This window comes from Schistocerca piceifrons, chromosome 4 (genome assembly GCF_021461385.2).
Source record: "Schistocerca piceifrons isolate TAMUIC-IGC-003096 chromosome 4, iqSchPice1.1, whole genome shotgun sequence".
In the NCBI taxonomy this organism is placed as follows: Eukaryota; Metazoa; Arthropoda; class Insecta; order Orthoptera; family Acrididae; genus Schistocerca; species Schistocerca piceifrons.
In genome coordinates this window covers 707621421-707634096 of record NC_060141.1, presented here as the reverse complement: position 1 = coordinate 707634096, position 12676 = coordinate 707621421, and the positions used below count along the sequence as shown (strand labels likewise).

General features: G+C 44.4%; 1 protein-coding gene across 1 annotated transcript in view; it reads right to left on the bottom strand.

The window, feature by feature from the left end:
* LOC124796121 overlaps positions 1–12676 on the bottom strand; it is a 387418-nt gene that overhangs the window by 168952 nt on the left and 205790 nt on the right. Inside the window, exon 2 of the mRNA XM_047260211.1 lies at positions 6019–6101. Coding sequence (XP_047116167.1) covers positions 6019–6101 — 83 coding nt within the window. The remainder of the gene's footprint in view (positions 1–6018; positions 6102–12676) is intronic.

Here is a 12676-nt window from a genome sequence, read left to right as displayed (position 1 = left end):
CCAATGTGAATCGCAATTCCTATTTAAATTACATTTCTACATTCATGTTTACTGCACCACAACTTGACGCTGTGATAGGAACACAACAGCCACCGGTATACACAGGGTGTTACAAAAAGGTACGGCCAAACTTTCAGGAAACATTCCTCACACGCATGTGTCCGGAAACGCTTAATTTCCATGTTAGAGCTCATTTTAGTTTCGTCAGTATGTACTGTACTTCCTCGATTCACCGCCAGTTGGCCCAATTGAGGGAAGGTAATGTTGACTTCGGCGCTTCTGTTGACATGCGACTCTTTGCTCTACAGTACGGGCAGGCATTGTTGGTGATGTCTTGATTGGGCCCCATGTTCTTCCACCTACGCTCAATGGAGCACGTTATCATGATTTCATACGGGATACTCTACCTGTGCTGCTAGAACATGTGCCTTTACAAGAACGACACAACATGTGGTTCATGCACGATGGAGCTCCTGCACATTTCAGTCTTAGTGTTCGTACGCTTCTCAACAACAGATTCGGTGACCGATGGATTGGCAGAGGCGGACCAATTCCAAGAACCTCCACGCTCTCCTGACCTCAACCCTCTTGACTTTCATTTATGGGGGCATTTGAAAGCTCTTGTCTACGCAACCCCGGTACCAAATGTAGAGACTCTTCGTGCTCGTATTGTGGACGGCTGTGATACAATACGCCATTCTCCAGGGCTGCATCAGCGCGTCAGGGATTCCATGCGACGGAGGGTGGATGCATGTATCCTCGCTAACGGAGGACATTTTGAACATTTCCTGTAACAAAGTGTTTGAAGTCAAGGTAGTACGTTCTGTTGGTGTGTGTTTCCATTCCATGATTAATGTGATTTGAAGAGAATTAATAAAATGAGCTCTAACATGAAAAGTAAGCGTTTCCGGACACATGTCCACATAACATATTTTCTTTCTTTGTGTGTGAGGAATGTTTCCTGAAAGTTTGGCCGTACCTTTTTGTAACACCCTGTATACATTACGATTCTACCACAGACAACGAGCAGTCACGAGATATTTGGTGAATATACACTACTTGCCATTAAAATCGCTGCACCGCGAGGTGACGTGCTACAGACGCGAAATTTAACCGACAGGAAGATGATGCTGTGATACGCAAATGATTAGCTTTTCAGAGCATTCACACAAGGTTGGCGCCGGTGGCGACACCTACAACGTGAAAACATGAGAAAGTTTCCAACCGATTTCTCATACATAAACAGCAGTTGACCGGCGTTGCCTGGTGAAACGTTGTTTTGATGCCTTGTGTAAGGAGGAGAAATGCGTACCATTACGTTTCCGACTTTGATAAAGGTCGGAATGTAGCCTATAGCGATTGCGGTTTATCGTATCGCTACATTGATGCTCGCGTTGCTCGAGATACGAAAACTGTTAGCAGAATATGGAATCTGTGGGTTCAGGAGGATAATACGGAACGCCATGCTGGATCCCAACGGCCTCCTATCACTAGCAAATGAAATGACAGGCATCTTATCCGCGTGGCTGTAACGGATCATGCTGCCACGTCTCGATCCCTGAGTTAACAGACGGGGAAGTTTGCAAGACAACAACCATCTGCACGAACAGTTGGACGACGGTTGCAGCCGCATGGACTATCAGCTCGGAGACCATGGCTGCATTTACCCTTGACGCTGCATCACAGACAGGAGCGCCAGCGATGGTGTACTCAACGACGAACCCGTGTGCACGAATGGCAAAACGTCATTTTTTCGGATGAATCCAGGTTCTGTTTACAGCATCATGATGGTCGCATCCGTCTTTGACGACATCGCGGTGAACGCACATTGGAAACGTGTATTCGTCATCGCCATACTGGCGTATCAACCGGCGTGATGGTGTAGGGTGCCATTGGTTACACGTCTCGGTCACCTCTTGTTCGCATTGATGGCACTTTGAACAGTGGACGTTAAATTTCAGATGTGTTACGACCCGTGACTCCACCCTTCATTCGATCCCTGCGAAACCTACATTTCAGCAGGATAATGCACAACCGCATGTTGCAGGTCCTGTACGGGCCTTTCTGGATACAGAAAATGTTCGACTGCTGCCCTGACCAACACATTCTCCAGATTTCTCACCAACTGAAAACGTCTGGCCAATGGTAGCCGAGCAACTGGCTCGTCACAATACGCCAGGCACTACTCTTGATGACCTGTGGTATCGTGTTGGAGCTGCATGGGCAGCTGTACCTGTACACGCCATCCAGCTCTGTTTGACTCAATGCCCAGGTGTACCAAGGCCGTTATTACGGGCAGAGGTGGTCGTTCTGCGTACTGATTTCTCAGGATCTATGCATCCAAATTGCGTGAAAATGCAATCACATGTCAGTTCTAGAATAATATATTTGTCCAATGAATACCCGTTTATCATCAGCGTTTCTCCTTGGTGTAGCGGTTTTAATGGCCAGTAGTGTAGATGTACAATTAGTCAATTCCCACCCCCTCCTTCTTTTAAGAAAAGAAGGAAATATGATATATGAGAGACTTGATTAAATTTTGCTCGCTAGAATACTGAACTACAAACTTGGATCGCCAGGAACGGTGGAGCAGCGCGAGTCGTTGAGGCTCGCGCAGCTGCTTTCCCTGTTCTTCGAGAACTCGAGTAATTTATCGCCGCTCGCTCTCGCAGACGCAAACCAGATGTTTTTTATTGCAGGCCGTGGGTCTGCCTTTCTGCTTGCTTCGAACTTGAACCAGCTGACGCAACTGAAACAACTACGAGACAGAGGGCATAAGATAAAAGGAAAAATTAAAAAAGTAGATCAGAGACAGAGACAGAGAGAGCGAGTACGAAAAATATCGTTTCCAGAACAGCAGCACGTCACGCGGTGCTCTTTTCCTCAGCTCTCAGTGAACGTGGCTGACAAAAATTAGTTTCTGGATGGGGAACTTGGAAAAGCTCGTTGAGCGAAATTTAATTTCCGGCAGGAATCGGAGCGCGACGCGCGCAATATCGGGATAGAAGCGCCCGCCCCGGTTCGCGGTGGCGCATTGTTCGCGCTCTGTCGGGACTGCTCGGATTGCTTCGCGCGGTTCCGGGTCACACACAGCGGCGGACAATTGTCGGTTCCGCTCTCGCCAACGCAGCAAAACGCGACAGGGGGCTTTCGGGGATCGGTACATAGGCCAGTGGTATCAAAGTCGTAACTCAGAGCAGCTTGCGTGAGCCAGTGGAAGGAAGACACCTTCGCTGCACTCGAAGGTCCCGGCCAGGGGACAAAGATTTTTTTTTTTTTCAGATTATCGCGTATTGTGCGTTACAAGGACTTGAGATGAAAGAAATCTGTTTCCGGATAAGTACTGATTACAGCAAACGCGATTTTTCTACTTTTTTTAGTCAGACGCTTGTCCATCCTCTTAAAAGAGTACTGCTGCGCAGTGTGGGATCCTTACCAGACAGGATTAACGGAGTACGTCGAGGGCAGTACATTTTCTGTTAAACCCGAAATAGGAGAGAGAGTTTCACTGACATGATGCAGGACTTAGGGAGGACATCATTAAAATAAAGGCGTTTTTCGTTGCGTCTGGGGGGCCTTGTCACGGGCCGCACGGGTCTCCCCGTCGGAGGATCGAGTCCACCCTCGGGCATGTGTGTGTGTGTGTGTGTGTGTTTGTGTTGTCCTTAGTGTCAGTTAGTTTAAGTTAGATTAAGTAGTGGGTAAGCTTAGGGACCGATGACCTCAGCAGTTTGGTCCCATAACACCTTACGACAAATTTCCAAATTACGTTGCGGCTGAACCTTCTCACGAAATTTCAATCACCAGCTTTTTCGTACCACTGCGAAAATGGTTCAAAAATGGTTCAAATGGCTCTGAGCACTATGCGACTCAACTTCTGAGGTCATCAGTCGCCTAGAACTTAGAACTAATTAAACCTAACTAACCTAAGGACATCACACACATCCATGCCCGAGGCAGGATTCGAACCTGCGACCGTAGCGGTCACGCGGTTCCTGACTGAAGCGCCTTTAACCGCACGGCCACACCGGCCGGCACTGCGAAAATGTTTTGTTGACTCCGACCTACATAGAGAGAAACGTTCATCATAATAAAATAAGGGAAATCAGAGCTCTCACTGAAAGATAAAGGTGTTCGCTTTTTCCGCGCGCTGTTCGAGGCTGGAATAGCAGAGAATTATTGTGAAGGTGGTTGGTTAGATGAGCCCTCTGCCGGGCACTTATGTGTGACCTGCAGAGTACCCAAGTAGATGCAGATGTAGGCATGTTTCGCTGATGTTACAGCATGTTTAGTGGGCTTTGTATTTCCTCATTATCAAATAAAGAGAAAAATTTCTTTCTAACATCTGACCATATAGAGTTTCAGTTGCTAACAGAATGTATTCGCAAACTTTTAAAAAACTTATAGCTTTTTAACACATGCTATGGTTCTATAGCTCTGTTTATTTTGCATTAGAGTTATTACTCTTTTACAGTTTGTCGTCTGTAAGTATAGAGAAGTTAACATATGAAACTTACATCGAAAATTACTCTCGAATGTTAAACTGTTTTAGTTTACTTTATTTGACTCCCTCGCGCGCGCGTTTGTGTGTGTGTGTGTGTGTGTGTGTGTGTGTGTGTGTGTGCAATATATTTAGACTTACTTCTACATGCTTCCACATTTTCTTCACTATGAAACGGCACTTGTGACATATGACAGTGGTCTCATTGTTAACAGAATAAGAAAACAAGATGATGTACAGCTGAATATGTTCTGGACGGCAGTTTTAAATCTTGCTGTTCGAGTTTATGAGAAAAACCAATTCGACTGAGTTGTGAATGGGGTTTGAGGAGGGAGGCATGCTAGGGTAGTCCACGCAGTTGTGCAAAGCCACTGTGTCAGTGTGGCGTAGTGGTTACCGCATCTCACTGGTGAGCAGAGGACCCACGTTTAAAGCCCAGCCTCGATAAAAATTTTCATTTGTTGCTTCAGTCATCGTATATGCTTTCTGAATCTCGCTTTGACCTCTCTCTCTCTCTCTCTCTCTCTCTCTCTCCCTCCCTCCCTCCCTCCCTCCCTCTCTCTCTCTCCCAGTGTAATGCGTGAAATTTGGTATTCTCAGCACACTCTTGACATTTTGGATTTCGGATTAATGAATTCCTAACATCGTAATAAATAGAATGTCCCATGCGTCTTAATCCAACTACGATTACGCGTTCAGTTTGTTAATTTCCGCTGGGCGGTCATAAAAACGTCGGAAACCTTTTCACATGAGCCACCTGAGTACAAATGACAGCTCCACGAATGCGCTACCCTCCTATACCTTGTGTACATGACTCTACGCGTCATCTTTATATATGCATATCGCTATCCCATGACTTGTTTAACCTCAGTGTATGTCATCCATTGTTGTGTTTCATAGTGGATCGGAGCAAAGCGATGTGTTTCACGAAGGATTACTCGTGCGACAGCAGCTCCTTTGCATCGAGTGCACTATTTTAAGGATTTTTTGCTTCAGGCAATTCGATATGTCACGATGGGTGTCATCACTTCCGTTGTTAATGACATGTGGATTTTCATACATACAGCTCTTAAAGACATCAGAACCTCTCTGGTACCATACCACACCGTTTAGAGGCGCTTCTTGCCACACTGATGGGAGGCAAGAGAGAAGGGGAAGGACTGTAGATATAGTGAATAATATAAACCAAAAGTAATCTCACTTATATTGTCCTACTAATATGTGTTCTACCATGTAAGCTGCGTTAAAGTCAAAACCTGGAGAAGCACCAGTCTAAGTAAGACAGCTAAGCCAGTCATCGATACGTACCTTGCGAACTTGGAATCGTGAACTCCACCACCCATGTGAACACCCACAGTACAACAGTCTCGCTGACAACACGTCACACAAAACAACATATGTATTAAATTATTTATTTACAGCTCGTTTTATCTTCCTTATTACCTTCAAACAAGAGGTATGATGTAAGAAACCATACAATAAGCCGTTGTCATACGGATGTGGTGTGGTGGGCTTACCTGCTGATTTCTTCCTTGGTGATCAGTGAACTCGTGTTGGCGCTGCTTCTGGCCGTCTCCCAGGCTTGACACCTCTGCGGTATCTGCACACGAAAATGTGAGTTTAGCTATACTACGCAATATTGACAAACATAAAAACAAATTTCAACTACAGGAAACGTAACATCATCCTAATTACACTACTGGCCATTAAAATTGCTACACCGGGAAGATGACGTGCTACAGACGCGAAATTTAACCAACAGGAAGAAGATTCTGTGATACGCAAATGATTAGCTTTTCAGAGCATTCACACAAGGTTGGCGCCGGTGGCGACACCTACAACGTGCTGACGTGAGGAAAGTTTCCAACCGATTTCTCATACACAAACAGCAGTTGACCGGCGTTGCCTGGTGAAACGTTGTTGTGATGCCTCGTGTAAGGAGGAGAAATGCGTACCATCACGTTTCCGACTTTGATAAAGGTCGGATTGTAGCCTATCGCGATTGCGGTTTATCGTATCGCGACATTGCTGCTCGCGTTGCTGGAGATCCAATGACTGTTAGCAGATTATGGAATCGGTGAGTTCAGGAGGATAATACGGAACGTCGTGCTGGATCCCAACGCCCTGGTATCACTAGCAGTCGAGATGACAGGCATCTTATCCGCATGGCTGTAACGGATCTTGCAGTCACGTCTCGGCCCCGTGAGTTAACAGATGGGAACTTTGCAAGACAACAACCATCCGCACGAAAAGTTTGCAGCAGCATGGACTATCAGCTCGAAGACCATGGCTGCAGTTACCCTTGACGCAGCATCACAGACAGGAGCGCCTGCGATGGTGTACTCAACGACGAACCTGGGTGCACGAATGGCAAAACGTCATTTTTTCGGATCCAGGTTCTGTTTACAGCATCATGATGGTCGCATCCGTGTTTGGCGACATCGCCGCGAACGCACATTGGAAGCGTGTATCCGTCATCGCCATACTGGCGTATCACCCGGCGTGATGGTATGGGTTGCCATTGGTTACACGTCTCGGTCACCTCTTGTTTGCATTGACGGCACTTTGAACAGTGGACGTTACATTTAAGATGTGCTACGACCCGTGGCTATGCCCTTCATTCGATCCCTGCGAAACCCTATATTTCAGCAGGATAATGCACGACCGCATGTTGCAGGTCCTGTACGGGCCATTCTGGATACAGAAAATGTTCGATTGCTGCCCTAGCCAGCACATTTCTCCAGATCTCTCACCAATTGGAAACGTCTGGTCAATGGTGGCCGAGCAACTGGCTCGTCACAATACGCCAGTCATTATTCTTGATGAACTCTGGTATCGTGTTGAAGCTGCATGGGCAGCTGTACCTGTACACGCCATCCAAGCTCTGTTTGACTCAATGCCCAGGCGTATCATGGCCGTTATTACGGCCAGGGGTGGTTGTTCTGGGTACTGATTTCTCAGGATCTATGCACCCAAATTGCGTGAAAATGTAATCACACGTCAGTTCTAGTACAATATACATGTCCAGTGAATGCCCGTTTATCATCAGCATTTCTTCTTGTGTAGTAGTTTTAATGGCCCTCAGTGTATAAGCTTGACACTGTGATGTCTTTTACGTTGCCTTGACCAATTTCTTAGGTAAGCATTACGAATGAAGTTTCTCATTATGATAAGCAGCTATCTGTATTTTAAGGAAAATTTTTATAGGCAAGATCGCGTTCGAATCTTATTTTTATTGATCAGTTTTGGTAGGTAAACTATCATCTTCAAATCGTCAAAAGCCTTTTTGGTTGCTTGTTGTGTTCCCTTGTGCGTTCATTACTCATACCATGTTAACATTTTAGGGAAGAGTATATTCCACAGTCCACACAGATACTCGTATGTTATAAATAAAATTACAAATAGATTTGTCACATGTACCGTTATAAACAACTAAAATGCACCTTACGGAACTTGACATGCCTACATATGTAGCACTCCTCTGATGCTTGTCAGTTGCTAAAATCCACAGTATATAGCAAAAGTGCACATTTATGCCAATTGTTACATTTACATGACGAAGATACTCGTCTTGGATACTTCTCACTCGAAACACACTATTTATTTCATGTAAATGAAACATTGTGTATTCCGCGTGAGAAGGTTCCAAGATGTGCTTCATTCGACATGTAAATATGAACATTTACGGCGTTTGTGTACCAACTCTCAGTGCTAACAGACAAGCAACACTGCGGAGAAATCAATGTGGGACGTACGACGAACGTATCCGTTACGACAGTGCGGTGAAATTTCGCATCAATGGGCTATGGTAGCAGACGACCGATGCGAGTGCCTTTGCTAACAGCATGACGTCGCCTCCAGTGCATCTCCTGAGCTCGCGACCGTATCAGTTGGACCCTAGACGACTGGAAAACAGTGGTATGGTCAGATAAATCCCGATTTTATCTGGTAAAAACGATTCAAATGTGGTGCAGACCCCACGAAGCCTGGACCCAAGTCGTCGGCAAAGCACTGTGCAAGCTGGTGATGGCTCCATAATGGTGTGGGCTGTGTTTACATGGAATGGACTGGGTCTACTGGTCTAACTGAACCGATCATTGACTGGAAATGGTTATGTTAGGCTACTTGGAGACCGTCTCCAGCCATTCATGGACTTCATGTTCCTAAACAACGATGGAACTTTTGTGGATGACAATCCACCCTGTCATTGGGCCGCCATTGTTCATGATTGGTTTGAAGAACATTTTGGACAATTCGAACGAATGATTTGGCCATCGAGACCGCCCGACGTGTGACTTAATCGCGAGGTCAGTTTGTGCACAAAATTCTGCACCAGCAACACTTGCGCAGTTATGGGTGGCTATAACGCCTCTTTTAATGGCTCATTCCAGACATAACTAGACTTTTTTTTTTAAATCCGTGGTGGGTTATGTTGAACTCCGCGACTGTTATTCCCTTAAGAATTGTCCATGAAGAAACAGTTACACGTTTTCTACTAGAAATTAATACTGTAATAATATAAGTGTAGCCATCTGAAAATGGACAAGATAGCGCGACATCAGTTATGAGAGTTAAACAAATCTTTTTACAAATACTTGTGATAGGCTGAGTTCAGCGGCAACTGACCATAGATGGCATTTCAGTCCATGATGAGTGTGGACATTTTGTTTGAGATGTGCACCACGGGAAACATGGCCGCTCCCGATGTCATACCTCGTACGTCATGGACGGCACGTATTTCCAACTGCAAGATGCCACTGATGCCAATCAGACTTGCCAGTGTCTGCAGTAGGCAATGGCATATTTATTACCAAAAAATTGTCTTTTTTATGAGTCTTGTCCGAGTCTTAGCTACGCCGAAGGCCCGACTACACATGAAAGTACGTGGAAAGACCTGGTACTTTTCCTGCTATGCCCATACAGGTGACGTGTAAAAGACTACATTTGTATTGAGACCCCAGGGTCTAAAATTATCAGATGATAGGAGTTCAGGAAATCTCTACTAAGCTGTCTCTCGGGACAAAAATGAGAACATATTTGACGCTACGCTACACAGTGGGCCGACTCGCTTCAAAACCTGGTCAGAATAGCAATACGAGAAAGTCAGTCACCGGTGCATAGTTGCCCAGTGTTACGGTGACAATCCAGTCACAAGTCGATATGATACGTTCTCATTACAGCTTTTTTTTTTTTTTTGGTCATCAGTCTACTGACTGATTTGATTGCCTGTGCTAACCTCTTCATCTCAGAGTAGCACTTGCAACCTACGTCCTCAATTATTTGCTTGCCGTGTTCCAATCTCTGTCTTGCTCTACAGTTTTTGCCCTCTACAGCTCCCTCTAGTACCATGGAAGTCATTCCCTCATGTCTTAGCAGATGTCCTATCATCCTGTCCCTTCTCCTTATCAGTGTTTTCCACATATTCCTTTCCCCTCCGATTCTGCGTAGAACCTCCTCATTCCTTACCTTATCAGTCCACCTAATTTTCAACATTCGTCTATAGCACCACATCTCAAATGCTTCGATTCTCTTCTGTTCCGGTTTTCTCACAGTCCATGTTTCACTACCATACAATGCTGTACTCCAGACGTACATCCTCAGAAATTTCTTCCTCAAATTAAGGCCGGTATTTGATATTAGTAGACTTCTCTTGGCCAGAAATGCCTTTTTTGCCATAGCGAGTCTGCTTTTGATGTCCTCCTTGCTCCGTCCGTCATTGGTTATTTTACTACCTAGTTAGCAGAATTCCTTAACTTCATTGACTTCATGACCATCAATCCTAATGTTAAGTTTCTCGCTGTTCTCATTTCTACTACTTCTCATTACCTTCGTCTTTCTCCGATTTACTCTCAAACCATACTGTGCACTCATTAGACTGTTCATTCCTTTCAGCAGATCATTTAATTCTTCTTCACTTTCACTCAGGATAGCAATGTCATCAGCGAATCGTATCATTGATATCCTTTCACCTTGTATTTTAATTCCACTCCTGAACCTTTCTTTTATTTCCACCATTGCTTCCTCGATGTACAGATTGAAGAGTAGGGGCGAAAGGCTACAGCCTTGTCTCACACCCTTCTTAATACGAGCACTTCGTTCTTGATGATCCACTCTTATTATTCCTTCTTAGTTGTTGTACATATTGTATATGACCCGTCTCTCCCTATAGCTTACCCCTACTTTTATCAGAATCTCGAACAGCTTACACCATTTTATATTGTCGAACGCTTTTTCCAGGTCGACAAATCCTATGAAAGTGTCTTGATTTTTCTGTAGCCTTGCTTCCATTACTATCCGTAACGTCAGAATTGCCTCTCTCGTCCCTTTACTTTTCCTAAAGCCAAACTGATCGTCACCTAGCGCATTCTCAATTTTCTTTTCCATTCTTCTGTATATTATTCTTGTAAGCAGCTTCGATACATGAGCTGTTAAGCTGATTGTGCGATAATTCTCGCACTTGTCAGCTCTTGCCGTCTTCGGAATTGTGTGGATTATGCTTTTCCGAAAGTCAGATGGTATATCGCCAGACTCATATTCTACACACCAACGTGAATAGTCGTTTTGTTGCCACTTCCCCCAATGATTTTAGAAATTCTGATGCAATGTTATCTATCCCTTCTGCCTTATTTGACCGTAAGTCCTCCAAAGCTCTTTTAAATTCCGATTCTAATACTGGATCCCCTAACTCCTGTTTCTTCTTCTATCACATCAGACAAATCTTCACCCTCATAGAGGCTTTCAATATATTCTTTACACCTATCTGCTCTCTCCTCTGCATTTAACAGTGGAATTCCCGCTGCACTCTTAATGTTACCACCGTTGCTTTTAATGTCACCAAAGATTGTTTTGACTTTCCTGTATGCTGAGTCTGTCCTTCCGACAATCATATCTTTTTCGATGTCTTCACATTTTTCCTGCAGCCATTTCGTCTTAGCTTTCCTGCACTTCCTATTTATTTCATTCCTCAGTGACTTGTATTTCTGTATTCCTGCTTTTCCCGAAACATATTTGTACTTCCTCCTTTCATCAATCAACTGAAATATTTCTTCTGTTACCCATGGTTTCTTCGCAGCTACCTTCTTTGTACCTATGTTTTCCTTCCCAACTTCTGTGATGGCCCTTTTCAGAGCTGTCAATTCCTCTTCAACTGTACTGCCTACTGCGCTATTCCTTATTGCTGTATCTATAGCGTTAGAGAACTTCAAACGTATCTCGTCATTCCTTAGTACTTCCGTATCCCACTTCTTTGCGTATTGATTCTTCCTGACTAATGTCTTGAACTTCAGCCTACTCTTCATCAATACTATATTGTGATCTGAGTCTATATCTGATCCTGGGTACGCCTTACAATCCAGTATCTGATTTCGGAATCTCTGCCTGACCATGATGTAATCTAATTGAAATCTTCCCGTACCTCCCGGCCTTTTCCAAGTATACCTCGTCCTCTTGTGATTCTCGAACAGGGTATTCGCTATTACTAGCTGAAACTTGTTACAGAACTCAATTAGTCTTTCTCCTCTTTCATTCCTTGTCCCAAGCCCATATTCTCCTGTAACCTTTTCTTCTACTCCTTCCCCTACAACTGCATTCCAGTCGCCCATGACTATTAGATTTTCGTCCCCCTTTACATACTGCATTACCCTTTCAATATCCTCATACACTTTCTCTATCTGTTTATCTTCAGCTTGCGACGTCGGCATGTATACCTGAACTATCGTTGTGGGTGTTGGTCTGCTGTCGATTCTGATTAGAACAACCCGGTCACTGAACTGTTCACAGTAACACACCCTCTGCCCTACCTTCCTATTCATAACGAATCCTACACCTGTTATACCATTTTCTGCTGCTGTTGATATTACCCGATACTCATCTGACCAGAAATCCTTGTCTTCCTTTCACTTCACTTCACTGACCCCTACTATATCTAGATTGAGCCTTTGCATTTCCCTTTTCAGATTTTCTAGTTTCCCTACCAGTAAACAATGAATCCGAGAACGAAACATTTTTCAAGTAATATTTCTGTGGCCTGTTTAATATATGAAAGTGATCATACCCGGTTGTCGGGATAAAATAAGTTGAGTAGCACTGCAGAAGGTGCGTTTGTGACATTTGTAACAGGTGTAATGACGTATATAGACTTAAAACTAAAGTGCAACTGATATTATCCGAAATCGT